The following is a 21720-nucleotide window of genomic DNA, read 5'->3' as shown; positions in this document are numbered from 1 at the left end:
CAGCCGAAGCTAATGCCGACGTTATTAATTTAAGACTAATCCGACCAGAGCTTTAACGCCAATACCACCAGCAGGCTAGAAGTCACTGATCCACAGCAACGGTTTAACTGAAGCTCATGGGTCGCCAGTTAAACAGTGCACAGATACATAATCATTTTCTATGCCTGTGACGACTTAGGTGCTAAAATTGTTCTGTTGGATAGTTTGAAGAAATCCGACTGGGTTTACATAAAGCCGAGTTTGATGCCCTGATGTAAGAGATGTAATGCTTTCCCGAATTATTGAATGAAAAAAAAAAATGAAACAGGCATGGCCGGTGTCTTCAAACAAATGAGGCGTTGTCCAGCACTCTTACGGATAAACTCCAAAATCAACAAACCAGTTCACACGCAAAAGGAAAAATATATATTAATAATAAAGAGTTAACGCACCCTTCCCACAGCCCATGAAATGAGGGGTGCGGCCCAGGCTAGGGGGGAGGGGGGGGGGGGGGTGAGTATCGAGGAGGCCCCAATCGAACGAGCATTTTCGGCGTCTAGGAAGCCGCTTCTTTTTCTTCTTAGAATTATCCGTGAGCTTGAAGTGCCTTCTGCAAAGCTCGTCGACCAGCTCAATTTTTTTTTTAGTAGTATGCCAAAAACCAACCAAAGCTGTGTTTTCGGACGGCGGCGTTAACTTTGTGCCCACGGATAAACTATAATGCTCAGGATATTGTTAAAAACGGCTGAAAATTGGGAGCAATGTTTGCCAGCTCTTTTAAAATAGGTAGCGCGAGCGTCCGCTTCATACTGAAAAAACAAAAATGCTACGTAGACGGTCCAAAGTCGATGCGGTGTCTCGGAACTGGTGCATGATGGAGGGTCCGATGGGGAGCACCGGACGACCTCGCGTCGGGACCTTTCTCCTTCCCGACGCGGGACGGTTTTTCGGGCCGCGGGAGGGGAGCGGAGGGGAGGAGCGGGAGCGGACCGTCTCCTCTTCTGCGCATGCGCCGACGGGCAGTCGCGTCTGGGAGGCGCCGGTCTCGTCTGCCGCCGGGCACCGGCGCTGTTTGGGGGAAGCTCGTGCGTGCGCCTCTGTGCCAGCCGCGCTGCCGGTCGCCCGCTCTTCGAAGGAGCTCCACAGAGCTTATACGCCGACTGAAAGAGGTGAGTGCGCGGGTGTGTTGTGTGCCGCTCGGCTAGCGTCGTGACCACTTTTTAATTGTTCGTGCTAAAGACTATGCTCTAATCACTGCTCCTTCTTTAGTTTGGCTGTATTTTGTAGTCAGGACTCGAACTAACCGGATACTGCACATGTGTGCATTTCTTGTCCTGTGCACCATCAGTTTAGAGAACTTCATAGTGCATCCTATGGAAATAAGCATGATATAACACCTAGCCCTGTTTGTAACCGTACTGATTCTCCCTGATCTGCACTTCATGTTCCTTCAGAAACTTTTGCAAGACATGGAGCCGTGATGCCGTCCCCTGTGCACTTTTTATGTACTACTAATAATCGGTTTCTCGACATCGTTGCCTCGGCCATTTGCATCTCTTCGCCGTCTGACAGCGTTGCAGTTCCCTTATTTTCAGCGTCGCTGACGAAGTAGTTCCAACCTGAACTACCTGTGAGATATGTCCAAGCAGAAAGAGATCTCAATTTCTTGCCATTACAAATTAAACTCCTACGAGATTGAGAAATGAACACCATGCTTATAGTGGCGCAAGCAAAACAGAAATGCGTACGTAATTATGCGCAGCCGCCACGGTGGCTCAATGGTTAAGGCGCTCGGCTGCTGACCCGAAAGACGCTGGTTCGATCCCGGCCGCGGTGGTCGAATTTCGATGGAGGAGAAATTCTAGAGGCCCGTGTACTGTGCGATGTCAGTGCACGTTAAAGAACCCCAGGTGGTCGAAACTTCCGGAGCCCTCCACTACGGAGTCCACCATAGCCTAAGTCGCTTTGAGACGTCAGACCCCATAAATCAAACCAAACGAAACCGTAATTATGCGCTTTTACCTGTACGGCCAGCGTGCAGTCATTCCTACAGAAAAAAAAAACTGGCTGCAAGTAATATGGCATGCTCAAACTTCTTTCCTACCATGCCCTGATTTGGTATAAATACGTTTAGCGTTTACATAAACCCAAGAGTTCGACCATGGGTTGACTGGAAAGTAAGCATCGGCCAAAATCACAGTGCATACAGGAACCAGCTAAACGCAGCCCTTTGCTTGAAGTAATCTAAATTGTACAAATTCATTTTCCAAAGTACAGTATGTTTGCAGAACGGACTGTTTCGGACGCAAAGTTAAGCGCTCTCAACTGGTTCAGTGTGTGGTCCGTGAGGAGCTGAAAGGAAATGTCCTGCGCAGGCTTTTGCAATTTCCTGTAATCCTCTTTCCTAGTTCCATTTTGATATTTTTTTACCGGACATACGATCGCGGGTCGGAGTACGAGACACCTTTGCGCACGCTTTCAGACGTGCGCAAAGTTCTCCTCCACGCATGCGCCGTGGTGCATGGTTCACAGCCGTCGCATGGATAGGAAGTTGTTAACCTGTGCTCTTATCATTTCTAATGCAATTCGCATGAAACAATCCTGCGTGTAAGCCAGAATTCCGAGCGTCACGGGAGCTGACGCAGGCATGCACGCCAGCCATTTTACAAACCGTATCTCTGCGTCGAATGGGGAGTGTTTTGTCAAAACGCATGTACAACAACAAAAAAAAAACAGGAAAAGTAGCGCATGACTCTTCACATGATATGATAACATATCGAGCTTCTCGAAAGGAAGCAATGCAATGGCTAACGCTGCATCGTTATCCGGTGCAGCAGTGTCGTTCTATTTTCTTCGCACCGGATAAGACGAAAAGCGTGAAAGTTCTATCACCTTTCTTTTTTTTCAATCACATTTCCCTTTTTATTGCGCAGATCATAAAGCAAGACCGCTTGACAGTCAGCGCTTCAGGCCGATTATGCGGAGCCCATCCAATTTTTGCAGGTAAGCCTGAAGCTGTGTCCGCAATTAAGCGCACTCTGAAAATCGACAACGCTTCCGCTATGCTGAATTACTCAAGAAGCTCAGCTAGAGCAAGAGTGATGCCTGTCTTCTTTTCGCGTGATAGTGTTAAAGGTCCCGCTGTTCAGAAAATCCGGCATCGGAGCTATCGCCTTCGGCGTCGGCGTTGTGAGCAAAAAGTCACGAGCATGGCTCTGTCAGATGGTGTCCAGAAAGCAACATAGGAGGCAGGAGGGCCACATAGGTCACGTGACCTTGTGACGTCATCACAACTTGCATACCAGGCAGTGATAAAACTGCCCACCGTGGCAGGTGGCAGTTAAATTACCGATTGGTCGCTCGGGAAAAGCAACCTGTGTCGCACAAGGCCCACCTCTGGGAGCACCTGCCATCGCAGAGGCAGTGGCGCATCGCTTAACCGGGCCACCACTGCTCCAGGAGGGGTATGAGGACTAACAGGGACCTATAAATGTAAAGTAGAAGATCACCTTCTGCATGTATGAGAATTAGCCCATTAAGCCATCGCGTCATATCCTTAAGGCTAAGCTTAAGTGCCCCCTCCAATTTTTTCAAGCTTCTCACCTTCTTTAATCCCATCCTTCACCGTATGGTCCGGCTGTCCGCCTTCAGTAAGACTGCTAACCCGTCTTTCTTTAAGACTGCCAATGACCCCTACACGCAGACGCACACAGACCATCCGAGAATCGTTTCGAAGCTTTTTCCGGCGTCTTACGACCGATCATTCCGTCCGGTGACAAGGAAGCGTGCCCAGCTTTCCTGGACATTAGGGTTAGTGTATAAGTACCTAGAGTCGCGCATAAATCAACCAAATTTCAACGGAAAGCATGTAAGTTATGTGGCAAAGCCGCAGTTAGTGTTTGTAGGAGACGCTATACGACGCAGCTCGAACGGGAAGTCATCGAGCGATTATCGTTGGCAATCCCATTCCCCATATTTTACCGTGGACACGGCTTATATACAGGGAGTTTCGCCTAAAGCTTTGAGCAATTTTTAAAAATAGGGTTTTTGAGTTATAAGAGGGCTTTTTTTCGGCATAGCATTGCCAGCGGTGTAGTACATCGGAATACAGCTAAGGCAGGCTAACTAGCAGGATGGTTAACTAAGATTGAATGCTTGACTTTTTAACTGTTGCTGCTAGTTTCCTTAACTATTGAGAGGCGTGTAGCCCACCGTAAGTGATATTCGTATCAGTTTTTAGAATTTCGAAAGAGCGGTTACCCTGGGAGAGGCTGCCCTGTTTTCTCTCTCTGCACTTACAGATACGTGCTGCTTCTCTGCACGGTGGCCGTCGGCTTGGCGTCTCCGCAGAAATCGAAGCGTACCCTGCCTTTTCCCCTGCGTGACATCTCGGCTGCCGTTGGTGAGTGCCTTTTATGCGAAGCATACTAGCCGCACAACCGAGCTCTTCCTTGCTGCGCCGCGCGCGGCCGCGTAGCTACCACATGACCTACATCGGCGCACCACGTGATATGACGTCACAACAGCTGTGAAAGCTGGGGCTCAACTCGTGCGCTCGCTTGCGGACGCGCAGCCTCCACCGGCGGCCTAACTCCCGCTCCTTCCGCTAGGGGCGCTGACGTCACAACAGCTGTGAAAGCTGGGGCTCAACTCGGGCGCTCGCTTGCGGACGTGCAGCCTCCGCCGGCGGTATGCTTCGCATCATAGGCTTAACCATACGCTAAGCCAGGCCATTTTTTTTTGTTGCGAAGCAACACTCCAACAGCCGAAGCGAGACCTTTGGTGGCCGTCGTAGCTTCGCTTACCTTGTTTCAATTGCTCTAGATGGTGGTGACGTCACAGAGCACAAATTTCAAACGGGGCCAATTGTACTTCGGCTTGTAACCGTGCAACCAATTAAAGGGGTCGTATAGCGATGCTCCGAGTAAGTGGGACTGAGTTTAGTTAATTGCTTAATTAGTCAATTAGCCTAATTAACCTTTCTAATCAGGCCAGATAAATAAATAAAACCGAATAGGAAATTTGTCGAGTTGGGGAATCGAAACAGGGTCTCCGGAGTGCGAGACGAGTACGCTAACCACTCCGTCATGACAGCTCGATGGTTTGGAATGAACAAAGGCGCGTCTAGTGAATACGGTGTCTTCGTTCACTCCCATATTCCTCCCTTCCCTTGCGGCAAAGTTCAGGTGTCCACCGAGATATGCGAGACAGATACATTTCCTTTCCTCAAAAACTAGTTTACCGACGAGCAAGGCGTAGAACCGAACGGCGATGGCGTTCTGTGGACTCCTTGGCAGCGTTCCAAGACGCTGTCGCGTTCCACTCTTAGAGGAGAAGTTTAACATCTTAACCACACATCAGTGACACAAGCAGCAACACCGCGCTTAAGGCTTTCACCTCACCGCACTTTAGGTCAACAAAGTGCCCCCCTGAATTTTTTTCACTTTATCCTTATGTATATTAAAGGGACACTGTGTACCACTTAATTACATTTTTATTCTCCTTGAAAAAATTATTTTATAAATTTTTTGGGTATGTTCATGTTTATACTGCCGCCAAAGACGCATTTATTCATGAGAAAATTATATCGAAAATTTTCCGCCATTCAATTCAAACTTGTGACGTCGACACCAAAAAGGACTTAGTGATCACTGGTGAAATGTAAATGGCGGTTTATTCTAGTCTGTGGGATCCAATCTTAACTGTGTCGAAGCGCCGCAGCTTGCTCGCGAAATCGGCTAGTGACGGTGCAACACATGCATTTCATGTTTTCATTTCCTGACCTTTTGTGGCTTACAGAGGCTCTGTTATCAGTGAAGGAAGCCCCTTTGTCGTTAGAGCGATGCAAACAGAGTTATACTGTTTATGTCGCAAGAAATGTGACTGTGTAGGTGAAGGTGAACTTTGAATTTTTTTATATAATTGCAAGTGGACATGTTATTTCTTATAACATTATATTAATTAGTAATTTAATGAAAAATTAAACTTAACTAACGACCTTTTTATTCTTTGATTTCAGGGGGCAAGGTTGTATTGCGAAATTGACGGCCGTCAATGTCGAAGGAAAGCTGTGTTAATAAGTTTTCTTAACCTGAAGTGGGGTTCCAAATACCTAATGTCAAAAATATGCATTTGAAAACTTTATCAATGCGGTTCGAAATACCTAGCGTGAAAAATACGCATTTGAAAGATCGATGTGTTGTCTTTTCTGCATTGGATATTTATAAAATGGTGTCTCTCGCACTTCTTATGCATTAAATGCAGCCGCAGTTGGTGTACTTGGTGATATAGAAGAAGTTAACTTGATTTTGAGCGACGATGCTGCGCACAGTGCCTCCATTTTATAATTAAGTGATGCGGGGAAGCCAACTCAACGAGCTTTCAAATGCTCATTCCTGACGCTCGATATTGCAAACCACATTGCCGATACAGAAAATTTAAGAACAGGACTCTCCTTAGATGTTGACGGGCATCAATTTCTCATCATGATTCTGCCCCTGTAAATCGAAAATAAAAAGTTTATTACTTAATTTAAGGTAATTATTCATCTAATTATTGATCCATATAATAATAATAATAATCCTTTTATTTGTGTCATATAAACGATACACGACACTGGAGGCCGGCAGTAAAAGCTGTCATCTAAGACAGCGTGATAGAGCCGCAGGCCCCCCTACAGTAAACAGCATCACAGCGGCATTTTTTGTTCTTACAAGAGGAAAAAAAATACAATACATGTTCACAATCGTAAATTATCTTTCCTAAAGTAAATGTAACAGACATGAATATTGTGGAATTGGGGAAGAGGCGCAAATTCCAAAATTACAATTTTTCTGATGCAATAGAAAACTAAGAAGAGATGCACAGTGACGGGGCAGTCGACCAAAGGAACAATCACAAATGAAGTTTCAGTTACCCAGCAGAAATAATAACAATACATATACAGTGATGGTGAGGCAAGCAAAAAAAAAAAAGAACGAATAAAACACACATTGTCATTTGGAACAAGAGAAGATGGAAACTAAAAAGACACTCAATTGGGAAATATCGGAATAGAGAAACTTGGGCGGCTGAAAAGGAAATAAAACAGCCTACAATGTTTTAAAATGCTTTCGAAGGGCTTTGAATATCATATCTTCAAGGTGTAAGTGTTCTTGATGTAATCTGTTTAGTAACCGGGGCAAGTTGTTCTGTAGTGTCTGTAAACCGTAGGTTGTTTTGTAAGTTCTTACTTTCCAGGGCTCAGTGTTACGTGTCTGACGGGCTGTAGTGTTTTCCTGCAAGTTGGCTAATTGTTGTAAAAATGAGCTCTTATCAAGGTACATAATGTCTGCCTAGCTGCACAATCAAGCTCAACAGACCGCACCATTGTATTTCTCACAGTTTTTGAAAATAACAATTTGTGGATGTTAAAACAAATCACCCTGTATACTATGACATTTTTCGAAGCGCTAAAACAACAAGGACGCAGAGGGAACAGACAGGAACGAGCGCTACTTCCAACTCAAAACTCCAATGTCAAAACTCAAAACTCCAATGTCAATGTCTCAAAACTCCAATGTCAAAACTGCACCAACTAGCCCGGTCCGCTGCCCTTCTGAACCCTGCATGCATGTGGCTTAGTGAATAAGACTGTGTCAGAAGCCATCGAGTTATATCCCTCTCACACGCAGGCTACCCCGCGGCGGAGGTGGACCTCCTGCGGCGCGTGCGGCCCGGGGTCGACACCGTGTCTACGGACACAGTGCGCTTCGCCGCCGGGGACCCAGAGTCCGGGCCCTCGCTGGCGCTAGAGTTCGGGCCGCGGGCGGACGTTCGATTTCCCTACCGCCTGGTGCTTCCCGCTGCACTCTTCAAGGACTTCGCCCTGCACGTGCGTCACCCCCCTCCTCCTCTTCCTCTTTTTTTCCCCTCTCCTTGCAGATTGGGAGTTTCCTGTGTAAAACATGCTGCGCGCAAGTTGATGCTTAGATTGAAGGAGACGAAGAGCTAAAAAATTTGGGCGACAGTCAGACTCCGCCTTCTCTGGTGCGGCTACTTGCATACGCAAAACACGTACACTGCTTACATATTATGTGAAATACCGCAGGACATATATACATAGAGTTTCACCTAAGATTTTACATACTTTTTAAGAATAGACTTTTTGAGTTGTGAGAACGCTTCAATCCTTATGTCATAACCTCCCAGTTCTCCTAGACAGATTAAGCCAGGACAATTTTGATATAACCTCTAAGCCGAAACTCATAATTAGGGTTTACTGCGGGAAAACTTCAAAAAGTAATTCAGAGGAGGCTAACCACATAAACCGAAGAGAATGATGCGTGGCCGGCTGAATTGGTCAGATTCAGGCACGGCCTCTGTACGCAAGATACCATGCTCAGACTACATAACGATGTAGTCAGCGACTTCAGGAAAAAAAATACGAAAGCCATTCTAGGCTTAGATCTCAAGAAAGCTTTCGACAACGTCAGCCACGACGCCATTCTCGACGGGCTAGCTGAGCTAGGAGTAGGCGAAAGAACCTACAACTACATTAGATCATTCCTGCGAGACAGGACGGCGATCATCAGCTTTCAGGGCTTAACATCGGGAGAGTTCCCGCTGGGCAATAGAGGCACTCCGCAGGGGGCTGTGCTCTCACCCTTCCTTTTTAACATCATAATGAGGAAGCTCCCCCGTAAGCTTGGGCATCTCGATGACTTAAAACTAGGCATCTACGCGGACGATGTGACCGTCTGGATCTGCAAAGGGAACGACTAGTACATCACATCCAGGCTCCAAGAAGCCGCAGATATAATCAGCAAACACGCAGAGGACGTAGGTCTATGCTGTTCGCCAGAAAAATCGGAGCTCCTGGTAATGGCCAGCAGTAGCGGGAAGATAACTCCAGATATCAAAATTAAAGTCAACGGGAAGGTCCCGAAAGTAGATGAAATTAGAATATTAGGTATCATTATCAACCGCAGGGGTAGTAACAAAAGCCTGATTAAGAAATTAAAGGACCAGGCGTAGCTCGTAGTCAGAGTTTTTAAGAAGACGTCCAACAGAAGGAGTGGCCTCACAGAGGCTAGTAGACTCAGACTCGTACAAGCTTTTGTCACGAGCAGAACCTGCTACGCGACTCCATTCCTAAATATCAACAAGAGCGAAGAACGGGAAACAAACACCATAATTAAGAGACCCACGAAGTGCGCTCTGGGGCTCCCCATAACTACTTCTAACGACATTCAGAGAAAATGGGGTTGCATAATGAGTGGAAAGAGCTGGCTGAGGCGGACCGCATATCCCAGAGAGAGCGACTCGCAGGATCGACTGCAGGTAGACAAATCCTCGACTGGGTAAACCTATTAGCGCCCGGGGAAGGCGAAAGTGTCAAAGAAAGCATAGATCGCGAAATCAGAAAGCATCTATACGTCTCGCCCATACCGAAGAACATGCACCCCGTACACGACGAGGGGAGGAGGAAAAGCAGAGCTAAGCACCTCGCTAACAATTTGGACAAACTCCCGCCGGGATCGGTCGCCTACACCGATGCAGCGATCGGGAAAGAAGGCGACGTAACCTCAGTCGCCCTATTAGACACCGGGATCACCATAGGAATCGAAAGAAACCGAGATCTACCGCCGGTAGAGGCGGAGGAGATTGCAATAGCCATTGCCATTGCACGACCAGGCGTGAAACATGTCGTCAGCGATAGCAAAGCGGCGGTTAGGAATTTTAGCAAGGGTAGAGTCAGCAATCGTGCTGCCAAAATTCTGAACGAGTCGTCTCTCGCCGAAAGCGTGACTATAATCTGGACCCCAGCACACGCTGGTCTCGCCGGCAACTAGGCTGCCCACATGCTCGCCCGCTCCTCATTACCTCGGGGTGCTGCGGACGCCTCCACAACATCATCTAAAAGCAAAGAAAGTATTGGTACGTTCAGGGATGTAACCGAAAATCTAAAGAAAGACCGGAGGATATGTCCGCCACCGGATAAATCCCTGAGTAAAAAGGAGTCGTTCGATTGGAGAAGACTCCAAGCTCGAAATTTCTTCTCGCCCCTGTGTAGGAGTTGGACGGGTGCCAGAGGGCGGAAGAGGGACGGTGCAGAAACCGAAATTTGTAAATTTTGCGGCCACGTGGCAACATTATATCACATAATTTGGAGATGCGTTCGTGCCCCAGGGCACCACGCGGTTAAAACTAGCGATGAATGGGAGACCACGCTGAGAAGCTCCGACGAAAAAACTCAGCGCTTCGCCGTCCGCCTGGCGGCCGAGGCTGAACACCTCTTCTCCTAGACGGGATCGGATGTCCTCCGGCCGCGGTGCGACAGACTGCCTCCCCGGACGCCTGCGTGCAGACCCGGAGGTGGCTGCCGCGCCATATTCGGCGGAAATAAATGTTCTTCCTCCTCCTCTATCTTTGAGACTTCGGTATTACGTATTTTTGGATTCATTGCTTGCGCCGTTATTTTCTTCATTCTGCTATCCATATTTCTTTTGCTCACTTCATCGAATATATATAGTATATGTGCACCTGTAGGCACATGTCTATGTGCACATGCAGGATATAAATCACTCAATTATTTACATTTTCTGCAGTAACAAATGTAATTCGCTTTGTTTATATGTTACTTTCAAATAGGTATCATAATATGTAAATTTGTGGAATGCTGTATAAACATTGTTGCCTTTATTTTGTAATATCATGTAATACTATGTAAGAGTCGTATTCCTCCTGTGCTGTGAGTTATTTAAAGGAGCCGGGACCTTTTGTGAAGCTGTTGCCGCAGCTTTTAGTCTCGGTTCCTCCTTTGTAAGAAAGGAAATAAACTTCAACTTCAACTTCCACTTTTTTTCGGTATATTATTGTCAGCGGTGTAGTACATCAGAATAAAACTGAGACGAGCTAACTAGCTGGATGGTTAACTAATACTGAGCAGTTCGCTTTTAACTATTACTGTTAAGCTCCATAATTAATAAGAGGCGTGTAGCCCACCGCAAGTAATGTCCATATTGGTTCTTCGAAATTCGGAAATGCGGTTAGCCCCAGCGCTGTGCCTCACAAATATCGTCTATTTCGACGAGTTACGCGCACTGGAGAAGTTGCTTTGCCTGCAAGCTTCTCGAAAGAGCATGTATTTTGGCGCGATGCAGCCAATTTTTGTTGGGCCACCGCGCCGAGGGTAACAGCATTTTTGAAATTCTAAAAACTGATATGGGTATTACATACGGAGGGCTATAGCCTCTCATTAATTAAGGAGCCTAACAGTGGTATCTAAAAAGGTACCTGTTCAATATTAGTTAGCCAGCCTTTTAGTTATAACATCATGGCTGTATTCTAATGTACAACACCGCTGGCAATACTATGCCGAAAAATGCGCTCTTCTAACTCAGACAGCCTATTTTTAAAAATTATGTAAAGTCTTAGGTGAAACACCCTGTAAAAAGCCTCGCTTTTACCAAGCCGTACGAACGTGCCTGCGTAGCCGACGGGTATCATGTCTGACTCTTGAAGGGTTCAGTTCCCGACTGACTACCGCTATTTTCTTTTTCAGGGAAGCCTTGATTCGCTACGTGTACTTACATGTCCGATTGACGTTTGAGTCATGTTGCGACATCCGGCCACTTGGCAATTTCCTCGCAGGTTTCACACGCGCTTCCAGGCCGGGTTCATAGAGCTTTTCGTGCCATCCGTCATACGCCGAGTTTGGTGGGGCAGGACAGTTGCTGGTGCTGCCTTCCTGATCGGAATAACTAAAGTCACGAACCAGACTCAGTTGCATTTTGTTGTTCTTCGCTCGTTCACTTAGCGCTCATGTTAATTTTAGCATTTTTTTTTGTAGTAAAAAATTCATTCAATGCACATTTCATTCATTCATTCATTCATTCATTGTTCGTTTACTCCTTTCTTTACTTCTTCTTCATTTTTATTTTTTTTTACTTTTTTGCCGCCGTGGTGGCTCAGTGGTTATGGCACTCGGCCTCTGACCCGAAAGACGCGGGTTGGATCACGGCCGCGGCGGTCGAATTTCGATGGAGGCGATATTCTGAGAGGCCCTTGTTACTGTGCGATGTCAGTGCACGTTAAAGAGCCCCAGGCGGTCGAAATTTCCGGAGCCCTTCACTACGGCGTCCCTTATAGCCTGAGTCGCTTTGGGACGTTAAAGCTCAATAAACCAATTTCTCCCTTTTTTATGTCTTCCGTTCTTTTCCTTCCTTTCTCTTTCTTTTTTCTTTTTCTCTTCCTTTCTTTCTCTCTTTCTTTCTTTCATTCTTTCTTTCTTTATTCATTTATTTCTTCCTTTCTTTCTTTATTCATTTATTTCTTCCTTTCTTCCTTCCGTTCTTTCTTTCTTTCTGACATTTGTTCACCCTCTTTCATTCTTTCATTTATTACTCCTTTCATTCTTCCTTTCTTTCTTTACCCAATACACATGTCTTCGCCCAGCTGGCATGCCCCGTGCCCTCAGCAGAAGGAAACGCCCTCAAGAGCGTACTGCGCGTCGCAGGCGGTATTCAGGCCCTCTCACGCCTCCGCCTCCGCTTCGGGAGTGGGCCGAGAAGACGCCCAGGATGAGCAGTTCCTGTTCGCCGTGGTCAACCCATCGGAGACGCTGGTGCAGCTCGGACTGTCGGTGTCTCGCGACGCGTCCTACGTGACCCTGTACTACACGGACGTGTCCATGCACCTGGGATCGCAGCGGCTGGCCACCTTCCGGCTTCCCAAGCAGGCCACCGGGCCGCACGGATGGATCAGGTGGGTGCAGTCCGCAGGCGATAACGGAAGGTCTTATGCAGGGTGTTTCACTTAAGACTTTGAGCAATTTTTTAAAATAGGTTTTCTGAGTTAGAAGAATGTTTTTGTAGCGAGAGCTACACTACGCCAGCTCTTCGAGCCTTCAGCGTGGCACCCCTTGAGCTCCGTGGCGGCGCCGTTGGTCACGTGGTTGGTCACGTGGTGCGGAGCAGCTGCTGCTGCCGGCGGCGCGGCGCGCCGGGGACACCGAAGTCGAGCTGCATCAGCTGTGCGCATGTGCCATGCCGAGTGGGGGGGAGGGGGTGGGGCGTGGAGAGGGGAGAGGGAATCATTCCAGCTCCCTCTCCATTCCAGCTCTCGCGTCACTCCAGGTTTAACCAGAGCTGCACCAAAGCTAATTTTTTCGGCACAATATTGTCAGCGGTGAAATAGATCAGTAACAGCTAAGACGTGCTAACTAGCAGGCTGGCTAACTAACACTGATAATTAACTTTATAACTGCTACGGTTAGTCTTCTTAATTGTTGAGAAGCGCATAGGACAGCGTAGGTAAAATTCATATTATTTACTAGAATTTCAAAAAAGCGGTTACCCTCGGCGCTGTGCCCAGCGAATTTTGGCTTCATCGCGCCAAAATACCTGCGCTTGCAGGCAAAGAAACCACTCCAGTGCACGTAACTCGTCAAAATAGCCAAAATATGTTGGGCCACAGCGCCGAGGGCAACCGCGTTTTCGAAATACTGATATGGATATTTTGTCATGTCAATAATGAAGGAGCCTAACACAAATAGTGAGAAAATTCACCCAATATTAGTTAATCAGCCTGCTAGTTAGCACGTGTTGGCTGTATTCTGGTGTACTACAGCCCTGAGAATGTTCTGCGAAAAAGAGTGCTCTTCTAACTCAAAATGCCTATTTTCAAGAATTGTGTAAACTCTTAGGTGAAACACCCTGTATACTCGTATACTGCATGGTAGCACGCGTGCACCCCACGCAACAAGGCTGGTTGTTCATCGCGATTTCTCTGCATCCCACATTTCTCTTTCGTGATGAGTCGTTGATTAACCCCCGCATTCGCTATGTACACGTGCGATAAAAAGAAATGCGAACACCGCGGCGCCAACGACCTCCGCTGCCAACATTTCTTTTCTTGGAGGCAATGCATGTTTTGAGCGCATTGAGTTTTTAGCTTGCTCACGATATTTGTCCCACTTATGGTGTTTTGGAGGAAGCGTTCACAGCATAAATAAAAGCAAATGCTGATTTCATAACCACCACCCTGCTTAGCACAAGAAAGCGTAAGTAGGTGTTATTGCATGAAAGATAAAACCTTATCATCACCATTATTTCTGCAAATAGCAGCGACTAAGACCCTGGTGCCTCAAAGCGAAGCGACTTTACTGGGGTTTATTTATTTATTTAGAGATACTGTCAATCCACTGGGGATTTTAACAGGAAGGGCGCTGAACAAGGCACATCAAAGTAAAAACTACAACAACGTCATGAATAATGGACACAAAGAGTGAACAAGAAGAAGGATTGAAGGACAATATAAACGACTACAGTGTCGCACTTAATTAAGGTTCAATACATAAAAGTCACGGGAACAGCAATAGGATCGTCGGATTGTACAGTTAGTTCAAGACAAGACAACATAATCAATACATGGGATATATATGACATTAGAAACGAACAAGCACTGGTAAGAAAAATAGCAAGGCAAAAAGGGAAGTTTTCAACAAAGGTTCAGAATTCAAGTGTGTTTACGAGTGAAGATAATTTTCTACTGACTGAGTGAAGATATCTAGTGATGTGCTGCGGGTAATAGAGTGGTCAAGGGTGTTCCATTCTCTTATTGTGAGTCGAAAAAAGGAGTATTTCAGGCAGACAGTACGAAATGTGTGCTCTTTTAATGTTTCTGAATGTCTGTGACGTGTAGGTCTTGTCTCTGGGGCCATAAGGTACCTAGTTTTATCAAGGTTAAGCTGGTTATGGAGTAACTGGTAAAGTATTTTTAGTCGTGCAAGTTTAGCTCTATTTTCCAGAGTGAGAATGCCGGCTGTCTTGAGTAGTTCGGTGGGTGAGTCAGTAGGCCTGTATTTATTAAACATAAATCTTACTGCCTTTCTTTGGATTGCTTCTAATTTTCCTATGAGATATTTAGTATGCGGAAACCATGCAACGTTCGCATATTCGAGTACCGATCGTACGAAAGCGTTGTATGCAATTAGTTTTGTTGGAGGAGGAGCTTGTTGAAGATGCCTTTTGAGGAACAGGAGTCTTTTAACGGCGGCTGATGTGACATAGGTGATATGTGAATCCCATCTGAGATCATGGGATATTATTATACCGAGGTATTTATAGCTGTTAACTCGAGTGAGGGGGGCGTTGTTGACAACGTAAGTGTAGGACGACTAATGTTTTTTTTCTGGTTATTGTGAGGAGAGCGGACTTATTAATGTTAAGGGCCATCTGCCAGTCTTTACACCACCTAGATACGGCTTCTGCAGCGAGGTTTAGGGCCATGTGGTCATCTGGTGTGTTAATTTCGCGGTAAATTATACAGTCATCAGCAAAGAGTTTAATATTAACATTGACATATGAGGGCAGATCGTTGATAAAGATTAAGAATAAAACTGGAGCTAAGACGCAACCCTGAGGTACTCCTGATGTTACACGTTCTAATGAGGAAGGCTGGTGGTTAATCACAACGTATTGGGAGCGACCAGAGAGGTAGTCCCCAATCCAGTTAACAATGGGGCTGTTACCAAGTGTGCATTCCAATTTTTTTATTAATTTTTTGTGTGAAACGCGGTCGAATGCTTTCGAAAAGTCGAAAAAAATCATATCTACCTGTTTTTGGTTGTCAATGCTCAAAGACAGATCATGTACTAGTTCCAGGAGCTGAGTCACTGTTGATAAGCCACTTCTAAAACCATGCTGGAAGGGGGATAGAATGCGTTCTTCTTCAAGGAATGTGGTTATATGCTTAGTAATGATGTGCTCAAGAAGTTTACATATTGTGCAGGTTAACGATATGGGTCTGAAGTTAGAGGGTTCGTTCTTGTTTCCAGATTTGTGAACAGGGATAACCTTGGCGATTTTCCATTCTTTCGGTAGAGTGGAAGTCGATAATGATTTGTTAAATAGTAAGTATAAGTACTTAGCGATCCATTCGGCATATCGTTTGAGGAATATGTTAGGTATGTTGTCAGGGCCAGGCGCTTTTTTTTGCGTCGAAGTTAAGTAAAAGATTTAACACACCTCTTTCGCTTATACTTGTCGGTGTCAAAGGTGTTCTATATACAGTACTTAAAGGGGGGATAACACCATCATCAACAGTAAAAACGGATTTGAAGTAATTATTCATAGAATTAGCATAATTTATATCTTGTTCTTGGGAATTAGGGTTCTTACGTCCTTTATTAGGCTTTAGAAAATTCCAAAATTTTAAGGGAGAGCTTTTTAGAAAATTGGGCAGTGTTTTCGAGAAATAAGTGGTTTTTGCTGACTTAATCTTTGATTTTAAATCACTAATAGCCTTGGCAAGGCGACCATTCGTTCGAGGTTTGCTTTTTGTCTTCAACGATTTTCTCAGCCGTTTTACTTTGCGTTTGGCATGAATCACATCGCGTGTTATCCAAGGGTTATGTTTCCTAGTTCTTTTTGTTTTAGTTGGTACGTAGTTACGGATGCAGAAGAATACGGTATCTTTGAACATGGACCATAAAGATTCAATATGTGTGGAGGGCTTCTCATACATTTCTTCAAATGCCGAGAATTCATCAGTCAGGTGATCGATTATGTCAGAATCTTGAGCATTATTGTAGTCGAGGTATGTAATTTTCGAACTTGGAGGAGCATCTTTGTTACATGTAGGGATAGCGCATAGAACTAGCTTGTGGTCTGATATACCATCAATGATTTCGAGTTCTGCTGTGTGTACTGAAAAGTGATCACTTAAAAATATAAGGTCAAGTATATTAGACGTTGTTCCCTGTACACGTGTAGGTTCGCTTACTATTTGGTAAAGATTGAACTGGAGCATAATATCTAATAATATCAGAGCTAGGGGAATTAAACTGCAAAGTTTGCCATTCTATATCTGGAAGATTAAAGTCTCCTAGTAAGATAAGTCTTGAACCTAGCGTGTGACGCTGCATATAGTTATACAATGAAGTCATAGCGGAATGGTCAAATGAAGGGCTACGATAAACACACCCGACTGTGATAAAGTGCGAGCCAAGCTTCATCTTGCAAAAGATTGCCTCTGCATCCTGAACTTCTGGCAGAATAGAGAAGGGAATGTGCTTTTTTATTAGAATAGCCACTCCTCCGCCACGTGTTGGCCTGTCCTTGCGAATAATTACGTAATTCGGAGGTGTAATCTCGGTGTCCAGGATATCAGCCGTTAACCAAGTTTCTGTTATAGCCACAAAGTCTGGCTCGATACCAAGAAGTAACGCTTCGAGTGAGTCAGATTTGTTCAGGATGCTGCGGGCGTTAACGTTTGCAAAACTTATCTGCGAGGATGTTGCGGCCGTCGTGGGCGTAATGCGGGTCCCTCGCCTTGTTTTTCTTGCATGTTTTTTTGGCTTTCAATGATGTCAGTTTCAAGTTGGCCTTGGTCGTCTAGCATGTTTTTTCGGCTGTCAGTATTGTCAGTTACAAGTTCCATGTGTACTGGACAACCTTTTGTGTTATCCCAGCGATATAATTGCCCATTTAGGCGTAGTTTGTCATACGTTAATGACACCTTGTCTCCCTCTTCCTTATTCTCTTTCGCCCAGTTCCACAACTTTTTTCTTACTTCCCTCACACGTACCGAGAAGTCCTCGCCTATCGAGTAATTAGAACCCTTCAACTTACGACAATTTCTTAACACATTTACTTTGTCGCGGTAGTCCAGTAGTTTAAGTATTATCGGCCTGGTTTTATCTTTGACTGGCCGACCTAACCTGTGTATCCTTTCAATGGCAACTGGATCAATTTTAAGAATTTTCTTGACAATTTTTCATTCATTAGCTTATCGAGTGATTCGGTATTTTCTTCTGGGTTTTCTCGGACACCGTATACTATCAAATTCGAGCGTCTAGAACGATTTTCTAGGTCCTCCAGTCTTGATTCGAGGAAAGTGACTACCTTCTGCAGGTTAGTAACTTCGTTAACACACTCTGATAATTTGCTGTCCAGAGCAGCTAGTCGTTCCAACTTCGCGTCGATGGAAGCTAAGCGCCCATCCTTAATTTCCCTGATATCTTCTGAAATCTGTTGCAGTTGGCGTACGAGTTGGTCATTATCGGGTCCGGGGTTCGTCTCAACGTCACCGGACAGCAGCAACACTTTCATAGCAAGACAGGCTAAATCATATGCAAGCGTACAGAGCAGGCCAGTAAGGGGATAGTAAGTAAGGGGAAGTAGTAAGTTGATAGTAAGGGGAACCGCAGGCGTAACTTTAAGAGACAAAGAGAGCAGGAGTTAAAAGCAGGAAAGGCCCGCGGTGCTTTGGCTCAGATAAAGAGAGCGGCAGATTTGCACACAAGATTCCGGCCGCGGCGGCTGAATTTCTTTGGAGGAGAAATTCGAGGCCCGTGTACTGTGCGATGTCAGTGCACGTTAAAGAACCCCAGGTGGTCGAAATTTCCGGAGCCCTCCACTACGGCGTCTCTCATAGCCTTAGTCGCTTTGGGACGTTAAACCCCATAAACCAACCAACCAGATTTGCACACGGCACGCATTGCGTCGAACCAGTGACTAGTGATTCATTAGACGAACGTATATGACACACCAGCTAGGGAAACTTTGCCAAGCGGAGGCAGGCAACTATAAAGAGTGACGAAGTGAGAAAATGCGCCTCGATATGAAGTGACCCTGGCTACTTCAGCTGAGGGTGACTGTAGACAGTCAACCTTGCAGTGGATACAGTGCAGCTGATAACGATCATGAACTTTGTCACGTCCCTGCTTTTCCCAGTTGCGCCAAGCTTTGAAGATTTCATTTCTACAGCGAGATCTATAGAGGGTGTTCCACCTATGGCTGTCAGTAGTTTTAAAAATAGGCTTTTTGGTTTAGAAGAGAGTTTTCTTTTTTTGGCATAGCGATTCCAGTGGTGTTGTGCGTCAGAATACAGCTTGAGATGTGTTAATTAGCAGGCTGCTTAATCAATACTAAATGGTAAACTTTTTAACTATTACTGTTAGGCACCTTATTTATTAAGAGATAGGTTGTGGTCCAAGGTAATAATACCCTTAACAGTTTTAATCGAAAATGCCATTTTCGTCGCCGTTGCAGAGCTAGAAATTTCGGTACTACGCCCAAACTAAAATGAAGCCGCGCGGTTAGAAAAGGCGCTAGCCACGCCTACGAGCACGCGTCATACATCGGCGCCCCTGTCACGTGCACCTGACTGGGAACAACGCGCCTGACTGAACAAGCGCCTGACTGGGAACAACGGGCGGGCAGAGAGCACGGGACAGCCACGCTGCTGTGCGATCCAGTGGGCGGACACCACCCACTTGATCACACCGTAAACGAAGGAGGGATATTTAAAAAAGCAGATATTTAAAAAATAGACGACGTTTGCATTTGCTCTCGATTAATATCGTGACTTACGCAGCATAGCGCAGACGTTGTCAATGTTGTAGCGAAAGCTACATTGGCCACGAACTTGAGATTTCGGCGTGGCGGTGCTCCGAAGAGGCACAGAGACCGACCTTGAGCCGTTGCCTAGCAGCCGCCGATGCCGGCGAACGCCGCGCGCTCGCCGCACCATCTGGCATGACGTCACACCGCGCGCCTCGCCGCGGAGCCGCCGCCGCCGCCTTTGGGTATGGCGTCACACCGCTTGCCTCGGAGGTTGCGCTCACCTCCGCTCGCTTCGCCACCTGTGTCGCATGCCTGGTAGCATGTCGGAGGATTGAAACAACATAGCTAGACAACCAGACTAAGCTGAACTTGCAGTCTAGATTAATCAGGCCTAACCAAGCTATGCCTTAGCTTTCGGTACGTATATCCTGGCATATCCGTGCTAAGCCACTGCCAATTTTTTTTTTCACATTTGGCTGTGTGATAAACTTGGACGTGATATCTCCGAACGGAATGTCCTTATAATGAGATTTGTGGGCACTCTTTGTGTGCGTGCAGGCTGAGCCTGACGGCGACAGGCAACGAGCTTCGTCTGGAGCTGCTCAACTGCAGCACGCTGCAGGATGTCCGACTGGCCCAGCACGTGACCCGCATCCCCAAGGAACTGGTCTTCGACCACGCCTCCACCTTATACCTGGCGCAGGCAGGACCCATCCTCGGAGGAGCTTTTCTGGTGAGTGGTCCGCGAGCCCGACGCGTAGTTTTCGCTTGGGCCTTCTTACCCCTGGCGGGGCTTCAGCACTTTCAGGCCACCTAATGTCTACCGTACACACTGTAACTCTCTGTAATCTCACCTTCCGCAATAATTGTCTCTCTGCCACCGGCGGGTATACTGCCTCAGCACGAGGCAGAAAAGTGAGGCACATCATTTTGATACATGCTCCATTGCTGTTGGCAAAAAGAGCGCGACACAAGGCGAGCACGAAAAGAAGTGAACGGGACTGACGCCAATTTTCAAGTGGTTCATTCGGAAGAAAAGCTTTGCAATAAATAAACTGACCGCGAGGCAGAAGCGCGTGCGCAAGGGAACAGGCAATAGAGGGTGTTCACGTGATGTAACGGGTTGCATTTGCACCATTTTGTTGTCCAGCGCGTAGCTTCAGCAGTTCGTTTCTGAACAGGAGGCGAAATGATCATCTAAAAGGTGGGTTCACAAGAGCGGACCAGATAGCCGACGGTCCGTGCGTACGGTCTACCACGTGACGCAAACGTCACTCCGTTAAGTGACCGTGAGTGCCCTGCGCCGAGTCCGATTGGGGCGCAGCACTCTCAAGGTCACTCATAGGAGTGTCACGTGGTGCGCTGTCTTCGCTGAACGTCCACGATCCTGTCTGTTAATAATCTTTAGAAGTGACTGGGGCCTTTCACCGTGCTCCGCTGACAACAGAATGACATCCGCTGTGTCTTGGGCGAGTGCTCCCTAAAAAGTAAATTAAGGCACACATTCATGTTGCTGCTTTTTCAAAATATTTGGCGGAAAAATTGAAATCCTGTAGCGTAACTTGTCCCTACAGTTACATCCCACAAACATTCAGTACATGCACTTTGAGAAACATCACGTAAAATACGTTAGTCCGGCTTCGCCTCTACATTCATTCGAAAGTTTGGCGAGGAAGGCTCATTTTCTTGTATTCTCTTTTTTTTTTTGCAGGGACGCATCCAGACGCTTCGACTATTCAGCGTACCTGTCCTCGTGCCTCTGTGCCAGAACACGCTAGGATTTCAGGTAGGTAACAGAAACGCTTTTGCGTACAGGAGAAACGTTCTTTTGGTGCACGCTCTTTGATTATAAAGAGCTTCCGGCATACGTTAAGGAAACAAGAGGTTGGACGCTGCCTTGAGGTCAAAAGCTCCATGACCTCACATTGAAACCCCTTCGTCTTCTCCCATTATAGACATCTTTAGCATACCGTGTTTCCGTTACCGGTATTGGAGTACCGCAAGCCCGCGAGCAGCCAATGAGCATGCGCAAATCTCCTAGACGTCGCCAGATGGCGCCATGGACCCGGCAGCTACGCGCGCGCCTGCAGCATCGGGACCAATCAGCGCGCGCTCAGCGGTGGTGGGCGGGCTCCCGGTACTCCGGTAAAGATAACGGTAACACGGTACCGTGTTACCGTTATCTTATGTACCGTGTTACCGTTGTCTTTACCGGAGTACCGGGAGCCCGCCAACCACCGCTGAGCGCGCGCTGATTGGTCCTGATGCTTCAGGCGCGCGCGCAGCGGCCGGCTACGTGGCGCCATCTGGCGACGTCTAGGAGATTTGCGCATGCTCACTGGCTGCGCGCGGGCTCCCGGTACTCCGGTACCGGTAACGGTAACCCGGCACACGGTATGCTAAAGGTGTC

The 21720-nt window shown here is 46.6% G+C and overlaps 1 protein-coding gene across 1 annotated transcript in view; it reads left to right on the top strand.

Moving 5' to 3' along the window:
• Positions 1-1043: 1043 nt before the first annotated feature.
• Positions 1044-21720, top strand: part of LOC149358174 (uncharacterized) — a 36271-nt gene continuing 15594 nt past the window's right edge. Inside the window, exons 1-7 of the mRNA XM_089578043.1 lie at positions 1044-1148; positions 2913-2982; positions 4281-4381; positions 7653-7852; positions 12479-12726; positions 19869-20043; positions 21022-21096. Coding sequence (XP_089434169.1) covers positions 2957-2982; positions 4281-4381; positions 7653-7852; positions 12479-12726; positions 19869-20043; positions 21022-21096 — 825 coding nt within the window. The 5' untranslated portion in view covers positions 1044-1148; positions 2913-2956. The remainder of the gene's footprint in view (positions 1149-2912; positions 2983-4280; positions 4382-7652; positions 7853-12478; positions 12727-19868; positions 20044-21021; positions 21097-21720) is intronic.

This window comes from Amblyomma mixtum, chromosome 3 (genome assembly GCF_055824585.1).
Source record: "Amblyomma mixtum isolate Tamu chromosome 3, ASM5582458v1, whole genome shotgun sequence".
NCBI classification, from domain to species: Eukaryota; Metazoa; Arthropoda; class Arachnida; order Ixodida; family Ixodidae; genus Amblyomma; species Amblyomma mixtum.
This window is presented reverse-complemented; position numbering and strand designations above follow the sequence as displayed.